We start from the raw sequence: 20,667 nt of genomic DNA on the forward strand, positions 1-20,667 counted from the left end.
AATAGGACACATAGGCAGTGAAGGGTTATTGTTAAAAATTACAGTGGGATCGTAATCAGCTGGGTAAGTGGGCCAATGAATGGCAAATGGCGTTCAAATTAGTTAAGTCTGACTTGTTGCATGTTGGGATGTGGACCAAGGTCGGACATTGTGAATGGAAGGGCCACTGAGACGTTTGTAGCTGAGAAACACCTAGGATTCAGCCATGATCGCATTGAATGGCGGTGCTGGCTCGAAGGGCTGAATGGCCTACTCCTGCACCTATTGTCTATTGTCTATTGAATAGATACTTTGTGCAAGTGACAGGGTGGTGAAGAAGGCGTTTGGCATGCTGGCCTTCATCAGTCCAGGCACCCCCACCACTGACTCCATCTACACTTCACACTGCCTACACCTCGGGAAAGCCACAACATAATCAAGGAACTTGCCCCATCTCGTTCATTCCTTCTTCTCCCCACTCAGTGTGAGCTGCGAGGAGGATGCTATGAGGCTGCAGGGTGACGGATAGGTTGGGTGAGTGGGCAGATGCATGGCAGATGCAGTATAATGTGGATAAATGTGAGGTTATCCACTTTGGTGGCAAGAACAGGAAGGCAGATTATTATCTGAATGGTGTCAGATTAGGAGAAGGGGAGGTGCAATGAGACCTGGGTGTGCTTGTACATCAGTCACTGAATGTAAGCATGCAGGTACAGCAGGCAGTGAAGAAAGCTAATGGCATGTTGGCCTTCATTGCGAGGGAATTTGAGTTTAGAAACAAGGAGGTCCTACTGCAGTTGTTGGAACCATCCTCTGTTGAAAGGCAGGCGAACATGCACTTCCAACAGTGAGCCACTAGAGAGCAACCATGAGCACAGTCCAGGGCTGCTTCTTTCTGTGTTTGGATTCACTGAACTCACTTCCGAATCCTCTAGACTTTGTCTTCAACCCTCCTTACACTGCAAAAACATTTATTTTTAACATGCAGGAGTTGCTGATTCCCAATCCAGGGGCATTGTTTTATCAGTACAGTTTAGTTCAGTTTAGAGGTACATTATGGAAACAGGCCCTTCGGCCCACCGAGTCCATGCCGACCATCGATCACCTGTTCACATTAAACAATAAGACAAACTTCCATTTTCTACTTCAATAACAGGAGGCTGAGTCTGCTCAACCCTTCCAACCATATCAACCCCAGAAATCAACCGAACAAACTTTCTCTGCTCTGCTTCCAATCCAAGTACAGATCCACCACCGATTTTCCGGCACCCTTCAGTCCGGAAGTCCGCCCTGACAATGTGGCCCCTAGGCCGGGTGAGGCGGCCGATCTCAATCTCATTGGGACTTCCGCGGCCGATTGGCGTGTCGAGTTTGTTCCCTGCGACCGGGGCTCTGGAACTCTGGCCCGGCCGGAGCCGGCAGATCCATCCCCATAGCCGACTTCAGCGGCCATCTTTGCGGGCAGGTATCCCGGTCCCCCCAAGGCCGTGACCCCTGATGATCCGGTAATGTGGATTATCCAGAAAGGCTCTGGAACCAAGGGTCAGGAAAATCGGTAGCAGACCTGTATATCTTTAAGTACGGAGACCATAACTGTACATGGTACTGCAGATGCATTCTCACCAGTGTATCAGAGGGCACCCTGCTCTTACACACCACAGCCCTTGCAATAAAGGCTAATATTCCAACAGCAGAGTCTGCCTTGTGTAGACTAACTCTTCCAGGGTAGTGGTGCATTCATGGTTTCCCCTGTTTGATTAGGTTGTGGAGGCAACTGCAATAACCCATCGAAGACTCAAAAGACTTTGGCTCTGGCTGATGTCTGAACCAGGTATGTTCTTCACTCAAAGTCAGTCTTACAAAGCAACGAGACAACAATAAGTTCAATCTCTTGCAAGTGCATCAAAGATTACAGTTTCGGGACATCTTAACTGTAACCTTGGTCGGGTATGAATTTAAACAGAGCTGTTAAAGGTATTTTGCTCAAGAAAGCACAAAACTAGGGCAGCATGGTCACGCGGTGGGAGAGCTGCTGCCTTACAGTGCCAAAGACCTGTGTTTGATCCTGACCATGGGCGCTGTCTATACGGAGTTTGTACGTTCTCCCCGTGGCCTGCATGGGTTTTCTCCTGTTGCTCCAGTTGAATTGAATTGAATAAGTTTATTGGCCAAGTATGTACACATACAAGGAATGTGCCTTGGTGCTCCGCTCGTAAGTAACAACACGAACATACAGTAAGCAATTAAGAATAAAGCATAAAACATTAAGAAGAAAACATTATAGTTTAAACATGTGAATGAAATAAAAGTTTCCTCCCACATTCCAAAGATGTGCAGGTTTGTCGGTTAATTGGTTCATGTAGATTGTCCCTAGTGTGTAGGATAACACTAGTGTACGTGGTGATCAGGGGTTGGCTCGAAGGACCTGTTTCCACACTGTATCGCTAAACTCTAAAGTAAAGTATAAAGTTAATTGTAGTGCACTTACTAGGACTGACAGCAAGGTCAGATGAAAAGTGGTTTTCAAGATGGATTAGTTGTGTTTCCTTTTAAGAGGAGGCTATTTTGAGATGGCATTTAATTTCCTTTAGAGCACTTATCTCAGTTGAAAGACCCTTTGCTCACTGGTGCTTCCTTAGCAGTGATTCTCGCCACGTTACAGAAATGTTAAGCTTCTCCCCCCTCCCATCACCCTAAAAATAGCAGAGTAGGGTTTGCAGAGTTTCCTGGGGACGGGTGTTGTACAGAGAGGTGCTTTTGGTTTTTTTGGTGGGTATAGGAAGGAACTGCAGATGCTGGTTTACACCAAAGTTAGATACAAAGTGCTGGAGTAACTCAGCGGGACGGGCAGCATCTCTGCATAGAAGGAATGGGTGACGTTTCAGGTCGAGATCCTTCTTCAGACTCCCTGTGTGTGTTCTTTGATGCACAGTTCTGCTTCCAAAGCTGTGGATTTGGTTATCTTCACAAATCAATCCCATTAGCGAGGAAGCAGAAGACCATTCATGATAACGCATATAGACACAAGGAACTGCAGATGCTGGAATCTTGCGTCAAACACAAAGTGCTGGAGTAACTCAGCAGTTCAGGCGGCATCTCTGGACGACATGGGTTAGGTGATGTTTCTGGTCAGGACCCTTCTTCAGGCTGGTTCCAAAGAAAGGTCCTGACCTGAAATGTCGCCAGATAATAAACGATCAAGTGGCATATCCTACCAATAGTGGAAAACTCAGGACTCAACAAAGCCAGCACCAAGCTACGGTGTCTTTTAAACACCATGCCCGTGAACAGGATTTGGTTGAAAGTTGGAAAGGTGGTGAATCTGTGGAATTCATTGCCACAGAAGGTTGTGGAGGCCAAGTCAATGGGTATTTTTAAGGCTGAGGTAGATTCTTGATTAGTACGGGTGTCAGGGGTAATGGGGAGAAGGCAGGAGAATGGGGTTAGGAGGGAGAGATAGATCAGCCATGATTGAATGGCGGAGTAGACTTGATGGGCCAAATGGCCTAATTCTGCTCCTATCACGTACGAACTGACCGGGCGTGCTGTGTGCAGGTTCACGAGTGCACCATTGAGAAGCAGTTCTGCAACCAAGTGCGTACCTGAATCAGGCAGGATGCGGAGATCTCCCTCTTTGTAATCCTCCAGTAACTGGTACATATACAGAACAGGGTCCTTTTCATAGGTGATATAATACCAAGTGGTCATGACAGGTGCTCGGGCCAGAACCATCCCTCGCCATTCATTCTTGGATCCATCATCCTTCTCAAACATGTGCTCCACCGCCTTGCCCACGATCAACTCCGCCAAGTCTCCATCCATTATTTTTGTTCGACCTGTTGGAGAGGCAGAGACCGAGAGTCAATCACAAAATCAAAACAATCCACCGCAGAAGAGGCCGTTCGGTCCATTCAGTCTACAATGGCTCTTCATCCACTTTGTTGCGATCCATCTTATTTTTTTAATACATTCAGGCCCTTTGGCCCATCGAGTCCACGCCGACCATCGATCACCCGTACACACGTTCTACATTGTCCTAGTTTCACACCCGACACTGGGGGAAATTTACCTGGGATCGCTGGGCGGCACGGACTTGGTGGGCCGAAAAGGCCTGTTTCCGGCTGTATATATATGATATGATATGATATGATACAAACCTCCAATCACCCCATACATGAGCACTATCCAACACACACTCGGGACAATTTACAATTTGACCGAAGCCAATTAACCTACAACCCGTACCTTCTTTGGAGTGTGGGAAGAAACCGGAGGACCCAGAGAAAACCCAAATGATCACAGGGAAAACGTACAAACTCCATACAGACAGCGCCTGTAGTCAGGATCTAACCAAGGTCTCTGCCGTAGTAAGGCAGCAACTCTACCGCTGATAACTTCCGGTTCCCAGGCCCCCCCTCCCTCATCTTCACCATGGATGTCCAGTCACTATACTTCCATCCCCCACAAGGATGGTCTCGAAGCCCTCCGTTTCTTCCTCGACCGTAGAACCAGCCAATCCCCATCGACCAACACTCTCCTCCGCCTAGCAGAGCTGGTTCTTACCCTCAACAACTTCTCCTTTGACTCCTCCCACTTCCTCCAAACCAGAGGCGTAGCTATGGACACTCGCATGGGCCCTAGCAATGCCTGCCTCTTTGTCGGGTACGTCGAACAATCCCTGTTCCAGACGTACATTGGCCCCATCCCCGAACTCTACCTCCGTTACATCGACGACTGCATTGGTGCTACCTCTTGCACCCATGCAGAACTCACTGACCATACAGTTCACCTCCAATTTCCATCCTGCCCTTAAATATACCTGGACTATCTCCGACATCTCCCTCCCGTTTCTGGACCTCACCATCTCCATCACAGGAGACAGACTAGTGACGGACATTTACTATAAACCCACTGACTCGCACAGCTATCTGGACTACACTTCTTCCCACCTGCAAAAAGTCTATCCCTACTCCCAATTCCTCCATCTACACCGCATCTGCGCCCGGGGTGAGGTGTTTCACACTAGGGCTTCCGAGATGTCCTCGTTCTTCAGGAAACGGGGCTTCCCCTCCTCCATTATAGATGAGGCTCTCACTAAGGTCTCTTCTACATCCCACAGCTCCGCTCTTGCTCCCCCTCCCCCCACTCGCAACAAGGACAGAATCCCCCTCGTTCTCACCTTCCACCCCACCAGCCAGCGGATCCAACATATCATCCACCAACATTTCCGTCACCTACAACGGGACCCAACCACTGGCCATATCTTCCCATCCCCTCCCCTCTCTGCGTTCCGCAGAGACCGTTCCCTCCGTAACTCCCTGGTCCACTCGTCCCTTCCTACCCAAACCACCCCCACCCCTGGCACTTTCCCCTGCAACCGCACGAGATGCAACACCTGTCCCTTTACCTCCCCCCTCATCTCCATCCAAGGACCCAAACAGTCTTTCCAGGTGAGACAAAGGTTCACCTGCACCTCCTCCAACCTCATCTATTGCATCCGCTGCTCTAGATGTCAACTTATTTACATCGGCGAAACCAAGTGCAGGCTTGGCGATCGCTTCGCTGAACACCTGCGCTCGGTCCGCATTAACCAAACTGATCTCCCGGTGGCCAAGCACTTCAACTCCCCCTCCCATTCCCAGTCTGACCTTTCTGTCATGGGCCTCCTCCAGTGCCATAGTGAGGCCCACCGGAAGTTGGAGGAACAGCACCTCATATTTCGCCTGGGCAGTTTGCAGCCCAGTGGTATGAACATCGACTTCTCCAACTTTAGATAGTTCCTCTGTCCCTCTCTTCCCCTCCTCCTTCCCAGATCTCACTCTATCTTCCTGTCTCCACCTATATCCTTACTTTGTCCCGCCCCCCTGACATCAGTCTGAAGAAGGGTCTCGACCCGAAACGTCACCCATTCCTTCTCTCCCGAGATGCTGCCTGACCTGCTGAGTTACTCCAGCATTTTGTGAATAAATCGATTTGTACCAGCATCTGCAGTTATTTTCTTATATAACTCTACCGCTGTGCCACTCAGCCGCCCTGTGGCTTACCCATTGTAATAGAATCACCTCTTCTTTAAACCTCTAAACCTTTCCTATCCATGCACCATCCTATCCAAGTGTCTCTTAAATGCTGTGATAAAACCTGCCTGAACAACCTCTTCCGGCAGCTCGTTCCATATACCCTTCACTCTGTGCGAAGAAGATCCTATTAAATCGTCCCCCTGTCACCTTAAACCGATGTCCCCTGGTTCTTGATTCCCCCTACTCTGGGTAAAAGACTGTGTATTCACCCTGTCTATTCCCCTCCGGAATCTCTACACCATCAGCCCTCAGCCTCCTGTGCTCTAAGGAATAAAGTCCTAGTAGGTCCAACCTCTCCCTACAGCTCAACCCGAGAGTGCTAGCAACAGCATCGAAAATCTTCCCTGCACACTCTCCAGCTTAATGACCTCATAATGCCCTTCCCCCCATTGACGAACTGTACACTGCAAGGGCCAGGAAGTGAGCGGACAAGATCATCTCTGACCCCTCTCACCCTGGCCACAAACTCCTTGAAGCACTTCCCTCTGGGAGGCCACTCCGGACTGTCAAAGTCTGAAGAAGGGTCTCGACCCGAAACGTCACCCATTCCTCCTCTCCAGAGATGCTGCCTGACCCGCTGAGTTTCTCCAGCATTTTGTGATACCTACGATTTGTACCAGCATCTGCAGTTATTTTCCTACACAGCTGGCCAATAAATATTTTATTCTATTTTATTCTATTCTATTCTATCCCATCCTATTCTATTCTATTCTATTCTATTCTATTCTATTCTATCCCATCCTATCCTATTCTATCCCATCCTATCCTATGAGACCGTGTGGACAACGTTGCCCTCAGGTACTGAGTTACCTACCGCTCTTGTCGGGCAGTATTTCGAGTCCGGAGACCCTCTCATCTTTGAAAAGTTCGATCCCGTAGACACAGTCAAAATCATCGTACTTGACCAGGAAGAGGGACGGGTTGACGGGCAGTTGGTCCAGCACCGTGCCCTTCCACTGGGTGACCACCCCTGTCTTCTCCCTCCATCCATGTTGCACTTTACTCCCAACAATACTGCGCTGTTTGTAGGCGACCGGGTCACTGGCATCTGCTTTGCTACGCTTCCTTGGGAGTTAAAACAGGATGAGAAAAAAAACAACATCATTTATCACATTCTCGATTCAAGATACCCATCGAAGTGACCGATAGTACAATGTGCAACATTGAGAAGAACTCCAACACGGCACATTTGATCAGGAGAGTGAGACTGATTGTTTGGGATGAGTGCCGATGATTAGGAGGGAGAGATTTGAAGCGGTGGACACAACTCTGAGATCTATGCAAAACGACCGATGAGCCTTTTGGCGGCATTCTTACCATTTGTTGTGGCGATTTTCAACAACTCCTTCCTGTTGTGAAAAGGGGAAATAATGCTGATGTTGAATATTTCTCTGCTCAGAAGGCAGTGGAGGCAAATTCTCTGGATGCTTTCAAGAGAGAGTTAGATAGAGCTCTTAATGATAGCGGAGTCAAGGGGTATGGGGATGATCACCATGATCACGGTGAATGGTGGTGCTGGCTAGAAGGGCCGAATGGCCTACTCCTGCACCTATTGTCTATTGTGTTGATCTAATCTCGTCACACCTTTCCTTGGTAAAAGAATAAATGCATGTGGACAATCAACAATCAAAGGATATTCATGTCAGATGCATGATTCTCAAGTATAAATATTGTATCAGTGCAGCCCAAACAATTTTGAGGTGGTTTAGAGTCATAGAGTGATACAGCGTGGAAACAGGCCCTTCGGCCCATCTTGCCCACATCAGCCAACGTGTCCCAGCTACACTAGTCCCACTTGCCCGCGTTTGGTCCATATCCCTCCAAACCTGAACTATCTATCTACCTGTCTATCTGCTTCTCAAATGTTGGGACAGTCCCAGCCTCAACTACCTCCTCTGGCAGCTCGTTCCATACATCCACCACCCTTTGTGTGAAAAGTTACCCCTCAGATACCTATTAAATCGTTTCCCCCTCACCTCAAACCCATGTCCTCTGGTCCTCGATGGTTTGCATCCTACAAGAAACTTGCAGCAATGAAAAAATACCAATTTGGGCCAACGTCTGAATTTCATTGTAGCTCGGTACATGCAACAAATAAATTATCATTGAACCATATCAACTTGTCCTATTCTACTTTTCTGCTTCATGCTCTCATTTACCTTTCCTATAATCACCCTGTACTTACAGGTTCACAGAGTCCTAGACTCATACAGTACAGAAACAGGCCCTTCGACCCAACTGGTCCATGCCGACCAAGATGGCCAATCTAAGCTAGTGCCTTTTGCCTGCATTTGGCCCACATCCCTCTAAATATATCCTACCCATGAACCAAGGACGAGTCGCACCCTGGTCACTCCGTGTTCTCCCCTCTCCCATCAGGCACGAGGTAGATATGTGAAAGCACACGCCTCCAGATTCAGGAACAGCTTCTTCCCGGCAGTAATTAGGCAATGAAACCATCCTACCAACAACTAGAGAGCAGTCCTGAACTACTATACAGCTCATTCAAGAACCTTGGACTATCTTTAATCGTTCTTTTACTGGCCTTTATCTTGCACTAAACATTATTCACGTTATTTTGTTTATCATGTATCTGTACACTGTGGAAGGATCAATTGTAATATGTACAGTCTTTCCACTGATTAGTTGGCACTCAACAAAAGCTTTTCAATGTACCTCGGGTACTAAACCTATCCAAGAGTCTTTTAAATGCTGTTATACTATAGATTGCATTTGATCACTTGCTGTCAGCAGGGACCTATCGAGGAGGAACCATTGGCCACAGTGCAGCTTGGAGCGGTCGGTCTATGATCCCACTGCCGTAGAAATACCGCCTCAAACATCTCGTTTAGTTATTGTCACGTGTACAGTGAAAAGAAGCCTTTGTGCGTGCTAGTCAGTGGAAAGAAAATACACTATTACAATTGAGCCGTCCACAGTGTGCAGATACATGAGAAAGGGGGACGAGGGAGTGGCCGGGGTGTGTCTGGTCCTTGATTATGCTGCTGGCCTTGCCGAGGCAGCGTGAGGTATTAACGGAATCAATGGAAGGGAGGTTGGTTTATGCAATTAGTTTAGAGATACAGCATGGAAACAGGCCCTTCGGCCCACCGAGCCCGCACCGACCCGCAATCCCCGCACATTAACACTATCCGATAATTTACACATACACCGAGCCAATTAACCTACAAATCTGTACGTCTTTGGAGTGTGGGAGGAAACCGAAGATTTCGGAGAAAACCCACGCATGCGGGTACAAACTCCATACAGGCAGCACCAATAGTCGGGATCGAACACGGGTCTCTGGCGCTGCAAGCGCTGTACGGCAGCAGCTCTACAGCTGCGCCACCGTGCCGACCCTGGTCTGGGCTGCGTCCACAATTCTCCGCAATTTCCCGGTCTTGGATGGAGCTGTGCTCAAACCAGGCTGTGATGCATCTCGATAAAATGCTTTCTACGGCGCATCGGTAGAAGTTGGTGAGAGTTGCCGGGGACTTGCCAAACTTCCCAAGCCTGCTATGGAAGTAGAGGCGTTGGTGTGCCTTCTTGGCCATTGGCTTCAATGTGCAATTTAGTAAGCAAGAGACACCGCTGCACATCTGCCGCCTTCGTGAGTGCGAACGGCATCTACTCCTACCAGAGTGGCCACCCCCGACAAGTTCCTCGTCGGCCTTGCTCCAAATCAGAGCTTTAACTTGTCATCGTAATCCTGAATGGAAAGAGGTCCTTCAGCCCAACGCATCCATGAGATACAGTGCAGAAACACGCCCTGCGGCCCACCGAGTCCTCCTCATCGATTAGCGATCCCCGCACACTAATACTATCCTACACACACTGCGGATAATTTTAAAATTACACCAAGCCAATTAGCCTACAAACCTGCACGTCTTTGGAGTGTGGGGGGAAACCGGAGATCTCGGAGAAAACCCACGCAGGTCACGGGAAGAACGTACAAACTCCGTACAGACAGCACCCGTAGTCAGGATGGAATCTGGATCTCTGGTGATGTAAGGAAGCAGCTCTACCACTGCACCACCGTACCTGTCCAAATGTCTTTTAAATGTTGTCCTAGTAACTGCCTCAGCTGCTTCCACTGGCAGTTCGTTCTGCCACTCTGTGCGACTGCGTTTTCTACTTTCTAATCACTCACTGAATAAGAATATCCCAGCTTAAATCCCAAAAGCTGTATTTTCAGAAGCATGATTGTGGATTCGTCCTTTGAGCGGGAACATCCATTGAATTACTTCATAACCTTTCAGAACCGGCATCAAGTTGGGCCACCTCTTTTGGGCAGCTGAATATGCATGAATATTGATCCCTCCCCCACCCAAGTCGCACCAGCTGCTCATTGTCACTTGGCAACCAGCTAACAATGGCCACATTCCTTTAACGTCGTTACTTTCTTACATATCTGTTATTTATTTGTTCGATATCTCTCTACATCACCTTCTATATCTCCCATTTCCCTATCCCCCGACTCTCGTCTGAAGAAGGGCCTCGACCAGAAATGTCACGCATTCCTTCTCTCCGGAGATGCTGCCTGACCTGATAAAGTACTCCAGCATTTTGTGTCTGGCTGTGTGGATTTTGCATGTTCTACCTGTGACTGCCTGGGTTTTCTCTGGGTGCTCCAGTTTCAAAAACATAGAAACATAGAAAATTTAGTGCAGGAGGAGGCCATTTGGCACTGCCATTCATTGTGATCATGGCTGATCATCCACAATCAGTAGCCTGTGCCTGCCTTCTCCCCATATCCCCTGATTCCACTAGCCCCTAGAGCTCTATCTAACTCTTTTTTAAATTCATCCAGTGAATTGGCCTCCACTGCCCTCTGTGGCAGAGAATTCCACAAATTCACAACTCTCTGCGTGCAAAAGTTTTTTCTCGTCTCAGTTTTAAATGGCCTCCCCTATTTTCTTAGTCTGTGGCCCCTGGTTCTGGACTCACCCAACATTGGGAACATTTTTCCTGCATCTAGCTTGTCCAGTCCTTTCATCATTTTATAGGTCTCTATAAGATCCCCTCCCATCCTTATCAACTCCAGTGAATACAAGCCTATTCTTTCCAATCTTTCCTCATATGACAGTCCCGCCATCCCGGGTATTAACCTCGTGAACCTACGCTGCACTGCCTCAATAGCAAGGACGTCCTTCCTCAAATTAGGAGACCGAAACTGCACATAATACTCCAGATGTGGTCTCAACAGGGCCCTGTACAACTGCAGAAGGACCTCTTTACTCCGATACTCAAATGCTCTCGTTATGAAGGCCACGTTTCCTCCCATATCACAAATACTTACAGGTTTGTTGGTAAATTGGCCCTGTGTAAATTACCCATAGTGTTTCGGGAGTGTGTGTGAAAGTGGGATAACACTGAAGTTGTGTGAACGGATGATCGGTGGTCGGCACGGACTAGGTGGGCCAAAGGGCCTGTTTCCATAATGTATCTCTAAAACTAAAAACTAAGCTGATCCCCAAATAGATAATGCATCAATATTTGGCGCCAACTTGTGGTCAGTCTGTGCATGCCTCACTCACTCTGCTCACCTCATTCCTAATGTCAAACCTGCTGTCTGTCTGGAAAAGAGAGAAAGTAGTTCCTGCCCACAAAGCAAGCCAACGTATTCTTCATTGCTAAGGACGATTACAAGGCTGCCTGCTTTCCTTTGCTTCCAAATGGAAAGTAATAAGGCTCTGTAACCACAGTTAAAGGTCGGTGAGAATTGTGAGTTCATTTAAGCTGCTACAGGAGCAGCAGCCTGTCGGTGCAGTCTTTAGAACCGGCTTGTGGTAGTCCTAGCAACCGTATCCCTGATACGGCCGTTGCCATGGTTTCGTGAGCGGACGCACAACCATTGCAGAGTCTCACGGTTACAGCCATTGCCAAGTTAGAAGTTAACTTTATTTCACAAAATTGGACATCCACTTCGGAACTAAAACTTGCTTTGCCAGTGTCAGTTCTGACAAAAACACATAAGTTCACAAGTCATGGGAGCAGAATTAGGCCATTCGGCCCATCGAGTCTACTCCGCCATTCAATCATGGCTGATCTATCTTTCCCTCCCAACCCCATTCTCCTGCCTTCTTCCCATAACCTTTGACACCCTTACTAATCGAGAATCTGTCAATCTCCACTTTAAAAAATACCCACTGATTAGGCCTCCAAAGCCTTCTGTTGCAATGAATTCCACAGACTCGCCACCTTCCGACTAAATAAATTCTTCCTCATCTCCTTTCTATAGGTGCATCCTTTTATTCTGAGGCTGTGCCCTCTGGTCCTAGACTCTCCCACTGGTGGAAACATCCACCCTATCCAGGCCTTCCACTATTCGTGTGTCACTATTCAAAAAGATCTCCCCTCATCTTTCTAAACTCCAAATGCTGTCAAACGCTCATCATAGGTTAACCCCATGAGCCCCACACTTGAGCATTCACAAAATGCTGGAGTAACTCAGCAGGTCAGGCAGCATCTCGGGAGAGAAGGAATGGGTGACGTTTCGGGTCGAGACCCTTCTTCAGAAACGTCACCCATTCCTTCTCTCCCGAGATGCTGCCTGACCTGCTGAGTTACTCCAGCATTTTGTGAATAAATCGATTTGTACCAGCATCTGCAGTTATTTTCTTATCCCACACTTGAGCACATCGCTTTCAGAATATCCCAAGACAAAAGACCAATTGAAGAAGGGTCTTGACCCGAAACGTCACCCATTCCTTCTCTCCAGAGATGCTGCCTGTCCCGCTGAGTTACTCCAGCTTTCTGTGTCTCTCTTCTTGATCCAAATACATTGCTGGAGGAACATCAGAGGGTCAGGCAGCATCTGTGGAGGGAATGGGCAGACGATGTTTCGGGTCGGGATCTTTCTTCAGACTGATTGAAGGGGAGAAGGCAGCTGGAAAAGGGAGCAAAGCCTGGCAAGTGACAGGAGGATGCAGGTGAGGGGGAGGGAGAGAGGGAGGTATGAAAAGATTCAGAACAAATCAGAGCCGGCACTGATGGTCAAGGAGCCCACAAGGGTCCATTGTTGGCTGTGGAGGAGGTGATAACAAGGGATACGAGCCGTGAAGCTAGCAGGACTAGGGTGGGGGAGGAATGGAGAGAGAGGAAATGCAAGGGTTACTTGAAATTAGAGAAATCAATATTAATGCCACTGGGTTGTAAAATGCATATGAGGTGCTGTTCTTCCAATTTGCATGTGGCCTCACTCTAGGGGTGCCAACTATCTCACTCCCAAATAAGGGACAAGGTGATGTCACCGCCCCGCGCCCCACGTGACCTCACCCAGCCAGCAGCCACGTGCTCCCGCTCCACCATTGGCGGCCCGGGCCGGGAGGCGGGTTGCTACGCAACCTCCACTAGGCAGCGCCCAGACCTCCGGACCTAAACTGTCCAAACCTAGTGTCCGGATCTGCACTGTCCGAACCTACACTGTCCGAACCTACACTGTCCGGGCCCACAGTGTCTAGACCTACACTGTCCGAAGCTAGTGTCTGGACCTACAGTGTCCGAACCTACAGTATCCGAACCTACACTGTCCGAACCTACACTGTCCAAACCTAGCGTCCGGACCTATACTGTCTGAACCTACACTGTCCGAGCCCAAAGTGTCCAGACCTACACTGTCCGAAGCTAGTGTCTGGGCCTACAGTGTCCGAACCTACAGTGTCCGAACCTACACTGTCCGGACCTACACTGTCCGAAGCTAGTGTCCGGACCTATACTGTCTGAACCTACACTGTCCGGGCCCACAGTGTCGGGACCTACACTGTCCGAAGCTAGTGTCTGGACCTACATTGCCGGGCCTACACTGTCCGGGCCTACAGTGTCCGGCCCTACACTGTCCGAAGCTAGTGTCTGGACCTACACTGTCCGGGCCTACAGTATCCGGGCCCACAGTGTCCGGACCCACACTGTCCGGGCCTACAGTGTCTGGACCTACACTATCCGGGCCTACACTGTCTGGGCCTACAGCGCCCCCCAGGCCTAAGACGGGACAAGGGCGGTCCCGTACGGGACAAACCAATTTAGCCCAAAATACGGGATGTCCCGGCTAATACGGGACAGTTGGCAACCCTGCCTCACTCTGACAGTGGAGGAGGCCCAGGATGGAAAGGTCAGTGTGGGAATGGGAAGCGCAGTTAAACTGTTGCAGTGTTGGTTAGACAGAATGCTGCACTCTCAGGAGTGGCATTAGATACAGTAACGTCTGTCCGCCATTCCAAGTGGAAGTTAAAGATCCCACGACATTATTTCAATGCTGCACCTTTTTAAAGCGGCACGGTAGCGCAGCGGTAGAGTTGCTGCTTTACAGCGAATGCAGCGCCGGAGACTCAGGTTTGATCCTGACTACGGGTGCTGCACTGTAAGGAGTTTGTACGTTCTCCCCGTGACCTGCGTGGGTTTTCTCCGAGATCTTCGGTTTCCTCCCACACTCCAAAGACGCACAGGTATGTAGGTTAATTGGCTGGGTAAATGTAAAAATTGTCCCTAGTGGGTGTAGGATAGTGTTAATGTGCGGGGATCGCTGGGCGGCACGGACTTGGTGGGCCGAGGAGGCCTGTTTCCGGCTGTATATATATGATATGATATGATATGATCTGTTCAAACAGATTCCGGGACAGTTTCTTCTCAGCTGTTATCAGGCAACTGAATCATCCCACCACAACCAGAGAGCAGTGCTGAACTACTATCTTGGTGACCCTCGGACTATCTTTGGTGACCCTCTTTGGTGACCCTCGGACTATCCTTAATTGGGCTTTGCAGGCTTTACCTTACACTAAACGTTTATTCCCTTATCATGTATCTAGACACTGTTAATGGCTCGATTGTAATCACGTGTTGTCTTTCTGCTCACGGGTTAGCACGCAACAAAAGCTGTTCACTGTACCTTGGCACACATGACAATAAACTAAACTGAGTGAGCCACAAGCTGGCAGCATGTGAACTGCCAGCTCTCTCTCCCAGGTGACAACAGTGACCACACTTCAAACAGTGGGTATAATAAGCATTGAGAACAACAGTCAAGAAGTCACGATGCAGCTTTATACGACTTTGGTTTGGCTGCGTTTGGAGTATTGCGTGCAGTTCTGGTCACCCCAACACAGGAAGAAGGATGTGGAGGCTTTGGAAAAGGTGCAGAGGAGGTTACCAGATGGTAGAAAAAAAGAACTGCAGATGCTGGTTTATGCCAAAGATAGACAAAGTGCTGGAGTAACGTAGCAGGTCAGACAACATATCTGGAGAAAAAGGGTGGGAGACGTTTTGGGTTAGGACCCTCCTAGAGATCATCGATCAATCACCCGTTCACACTTTCTATATTATCCCATTTTCTCATCCATTCCCTACACACTAGGGTCAATTTACAGGCCAATTAACCTACAAACCTGCACATCTTTTGTATATTACTTGCCTCAACTACCTCCCCCGGCAGCTCGTTCCATACACCCACCACCCTTTCAGTGAAAAAATTTACCCGTCAGATTACATCTGAGATTAAATATTCCCCCTCCCCTCACCTTATATAACCATATAACAACTACAGCACGGAAACAGGCCCGTTCGGCCCTACCAGTCCACGCCGACCACTCTCCCTGACCTAGTCTCATCTACCTGCACTCAGACCATAACCCTCTAATCCCCTCTTATCCATATACCTATCCAATTTACTCTTAAATAATAAAATCGAGCCTGCCTCCACCACTTCCACCACTTCCACCGGAAGCCCATTCCATACAGCCACCAACCTCTGAGTAAAGAAGTTACCCCTCATGTTACCCCTAAACTTTTGTCCCTCAATTCTGAAGCTATGTCCCCTTGTTGGAATCTTCCCCACTCTCAAAGGGAAAAGCCTACCCACGTCAACTCTGTCCGTCCCTCTCAAAATTTAAAAAACCTCTATCAAGTCCCCCCTCAACCTTCTACGCTCCAAAGAATAAAGACCCAACCTGCTCAACCTCTCTCTGTAGCTTAAGTGCTGAAACCCAGGCAACATTCTAGTAAATCTCCTCTGTACCCTCTCCATTTTGTCGACATCCTTCCTATAATTTGGCGACCAGAACTGCACACCATACTCCAGATTCGGCCTCACCAATGCCCTGTACAATTTTAACATTACATCCCAACTTCTATACTCGATGCTCTGATTTATAAAGGCAAGCATACCAAACGCCTTCTTCACCACCCTATCCACATGAGATTCCACCTTCAGGGAACAATGGGCGGCACGGTAGCGCAGCGGTAGAGTTGTTGCTTTACAGCGAATGCAGCGCCGGAGACTCAGGTTCGATCCTGACTACGGGTGCTGCACTGTAAGGAGTTTGTACGTTCTCCCCGTGACCTGCGTGGGTTTTCTCCGAGATCTTCGGTTTCCTCCCACACTCCAAAGACGTACAGGTATGTAGGTTAATTGGTTGGGTAAATGTAAAAATTGTCCCTAGTGGGTGTAGGATAGTGTTAATGTACGGGGATCACTGGGCGGCACGGACTTGGAGGGCCGAAAAGGCCTGTTTCCGGCTGTATATATATGATGATATGATGATGCACAGTTATTCCCAGATCCCTCTGTTCCACTGCATTCCTCAATTCCCTACCATTTACCCTGTACGTCCTATTTTGATTTGTCCTACCAAAATGCAGCACCTCACACTTATCAGCATTAAACTCCATCTGCCATCTTTCAGCCCACCCTTCCAAAAGGCCCAAGTCTCTCTGTAGACTTTGAAACTCTACTTCATTATTAACTACTCCACCTATCTTAGTATCATCTGCATATTTACTAATCCAATTTGCCACACCATCATCCAGATCATTAATGTAAATGACAAACAACAGTGGACCCAACACAGATCCTTGGGGTACTCCACTAGACACTGGCCTCCAACCTGACATACAATTGTCAACCATTACCCTCTGGTATCTCCCATTCAGCCATTGTTGAATCCATCTTGCAACCTCACTATTAATACCCAACGATTTAACCTTCTTAATCAACCTTCCATGTGGAACCTTGTCAAATGCCTTACTGAAGTCCATATAGACAACATCCACAGCCTTGCCCTTATCAATTTCCCTGGTAACCTCTTCAAAAAATTCAAGAAGATTAGTCAAACATGACCTTCCAGGCACAAATCCATGTTGACTGTTTCTAATCAGGCCTTGTTTATCCAAATAATTATATATATTGTCCCTAAGTATCTTTTCCATTAATTTTCCCACCACAGACGTCAAACTAACAGGTCTATAATTGCTAGGTTTACTTTTAGAACCTTTTTTAAACAAAGGCACAACATGCTCAATGCGCCAATCTTCCGGCACCATCCCCGTTTCTAATGACGTTTGAAATATTTCCGTCATAGCCCCTGCTATTTCTGCACTAACTTCCCTCAATGTCCTAGGTCCTCTGGTTTTCGATTCCCCCACTCTTGGCACGAGACTGTGCATTTACCCAATCTATTCCTCTCATGATTTGGTACATCGCTATAAGATCACCCCTCATCCTCCTGCGCTCTAGGGAATAGAGTCCGAACCTGGTCAACCTCTCCTTAAAGCATGGACTTGGTGGGCTGAAGGGCCAGTTTGCGTGCCGTATCTTACAATCAATTAATCGATCAATCAATAAAAATAGTTCCGTGCCAAGATGGGCAAGGATGCAAGGACAACCTGCAAAGTCCCCACCCTCCACATCGAAGAGACGCAGGGCATGTTTGACAGATTCTTGATTCGTACTGGGGTCATGGGTTAAGGGGCAAACGTTGGAAAATGGGGTTGAGAGCGGAAGAAAGATCGGCATCGCAGCGGTAGAGTTGCTGCCTTACAGCGAATGCAGCGCCGGAGATCCGGGTTCGATCCTGACTACGGGCGCCGTCTGTACGGAGTTTGTACGTTCTCCCTGTGGGTTTTCTCTGAGACCTTCGTTTTCCTCCCACACTCCAAACACATACTGGTATGTAGGTTAATTGGCTTGGTAAATGTTAAAAAATTGTCCCTAGTGGGTATAGGATAGTGTTAACTTGCGGGGGTCGCTGATCGGTGCGAACCAGGTGGGCCGACAGGGCCTGTTTCTGCTCTATATCTCTAAACTAACTAAACCATAATTGATTGGCGAGATAGACTTGATGGGCTGAATGGCCTTATTCTGCTCCTACAGTATGAACTTATGAACTGCATTAGACCTTTGCTGCAATACTCCAGATTCCTCAGGTTACGAAGCTGGGCTTCGAAGGTCACAAGCCTCCTGCTTCTGTTCACTTCACAACTGCCAGAGGATAAAATTAAACGCCAGAAGAGGAAGGTAGCAGCAGGATGGAAACGAGAAGGCAACATATTCAATGGCCCTCGCCCAGCTGCTCTGGAAACAACAGCTGCGGTGCTCAGAGACAGGACATGACCAGCAGCAGTCGGGGAGTAAGACAAGCCAAGACAGTTACAACCGTGCAGAAGACCGCAAGAAATCATAGGGAATTGTGGACGCAGCCCAGACCATCACACAAACCAACCTCCATCTACACCTCACGCTGCCTCGGCAAGGCCACCAGCATAAACAAGGACGAGTCGCGCCCTGGCCACTCCCTCTTCTCCCCTCCGCCATCACACACACCTCCAGATTCAGGACAGAACGGCATGGTGGCGCAGCGGTAGAGTTGCTGCCTTGCAGCCCCAGAGTCCCGGGATCGATCCTGACTACAGATGCTGTCTGTAAGGTGTTTGTACGTTCTCCCTGGGATCACGTGGGTTTTCTCCGGGTGCTCTGGTTTCCTCCCACTCTCCAAAGACGCACAGGTTTGTAGGTTAATTGGTTTAGTAAACTTGTACATTGCCCCAGCGTGTGTAGGACAGTGCTAGACTACGGTGATTGCTGGCCAGTGCGGACTCAAAATGTCGAAGGGCCTGTTTCCGCACCGTATCTCTAAACTAAACTAAAGTTAAAACCGTACACAACTCTGCCCTCAAGACTAGAAATGTGGTTTACAATGGAATGATATTTAACAGATGTCAAACCTGGTTTCTTTTTGTGAGCTGAGGCTGGATTAGGGTGCGTGCGTAGGACTGAGGGAACAAGGCACATATTCTGATCCTGTTCTTAATTATCTCTCAATTGCAAATATCCTCCACCAGTTAGACACCAGAATGGAGCCCCCTCCATGTCCAGAGTGAGGCCACACGCAAACTGGAGGAAAAGCACCTCGTATTCCGCTTGGGTAGCTCACAACCCAATGGCATGAACATTGAATTGTCCAATTTTAGGTGGCCTCTAACAACATCCCCTCTCTTTCCTCTCTCTCCTACAATCCCCCCCCCCCCCTCTCCTATGCCCCACCTAGACTCGCAACGATTTCTCCTCTCCTCTTCCTCCCACATTCATTCCTCTGGCTTCACAACTCGCAACTATTTAATCCTTTTGTCTCACACTTTTCCCTATCTCTGGCCTTTGTCCAACCATCTGTCTATGAAACATCCCCCCCTCACCTGTGTACACCTCTTACCTGCAAGGTTTTGCCCCGCCCTTCCTTTCTTCTCGCTGTCTTCCCCCGCCCCTCTTCCCCTCCCCCCACCCCCACAATCCGCCTGAAGGTCTCAACCCAAAATGTCACCTCCATGTTCTCCAGAGATGCTCCCTGACCTGCTGAGTTACTCCAGCATTTTGTGTCTTTTTTTTTAACCTGAAAGGAGTGTTGATTTTAGATATAACGCGATCAGCTAGGTAAAGACACCTAAACTAACAAATACATGAACTGGAGCAAATAAAAGTCTGAAGGGCCCCAACTGGCAAGGTGGCATAGTGGTAGAGTTGCTGCCTTACAGTGCCAGAGACCCGGGTTCGATCCTGACTAAGGGGGCTTGTCTTTACACTCTCCCCGTGACCATGTGGGTTTTCCCCAGGTGCTCTGGTTTCCTCCCACATTCCAAAGACGTACAGGTCAGTAGGTTAATTGGCTTCAGTAAAAAAATTGTAATTGTCCCTGGTGTGTGGGATAATGCTAGTGTGTGCGGGCATCGCTGCTCGACGCGGACTCAGTGGGCTGAAGGGTCTGTGTCCACGCTGTTTCTCTAAACTAAAACCAAACACCCATAACATTATCTGTCCATCCCCTCCACAGATGCTGCCAGACCTGCTGAGTTCCTCAAGCACTTTGTGCTTTGCTCAGGATTGCAGAATCTTGTGTGTTCAAATGCAGGAACTAAAGCTGATTTATTTGGTTGATTCACTGATTCGCTATTTGGTTGATAGCGCACAAGGTAATCTCATCAAATACTGCTCTTCTTGGGTTGCTGGCACATGCACACATCCATAATGCAACCATTATCCACGGGATAATGGAGCAAGGCAACTGGGCCAATATCAGGTGAATGTTTAAAACATAGAGGCAAGTCTAGATATTTCTCATTTCCCCCCACCTGCTTGCTTTGCATTTGAGGTCTTGGAATCTGTACATTTTCCTCCATTCTCCATAGATGCTGCCCGACCTGCTGAACATTTCTGGTTATGTTTCAAGGTTCCTGCATCCACCACGTTTCGCTCTGGTTTTAATGCACAGCTACAGCAGCATTTTCTATTTACACACAACGCCGTTTGGACAACTTCCAACGTGATTCACACAAGCCTCATCTGCCGATA

General features: G+C 48.4%; 1 protein-coding gene across 1 annotated transcript in view; it reads right to left on the minus strand.

Moving 5' to 3' along the window:
• LOC144607315 (spindlin-1-like) overlaps window positions 1–20,667 on the minus strand; it is a 113,946-nt gene that overhangs the window by 15,879 nt on the left and 77,400 nt on the right. Inside the window, exons 3-4 of the mRNA XM_078424067.1 lie at window positions 6,871–7,121; window positions 3,582–3,815 (exon numbers count right to left, since the gene is read on the minus strand). Coding sequence (XP_078280193.1) covers window positions 3,582–3,815; window positions 6,871–7,121 — 485 coding nt within the window. The remainder of the gene's footprint in view (window positions 1–3,581; window positions 3,816–6,870; window positions 7,122–20,667) is intronic.

The sequence above is a fragment of the Rhinoraja longicauda genome, chromosome 28, assembly GCF_053455715.1.
Source record: "Rhinoraja longicauda isolate Sanriku21f chromosome 28, sRhiLon1.1, whole genome shotgun sequence".
Taxonomy (NCBI): domain Eukaryota; kingdom Metazoa; phylum Chordata; class Chondrichthyes; order Rajiformes; family Arhynchobatidae; genus Rhinoraja; species Rhinoraja longicauda.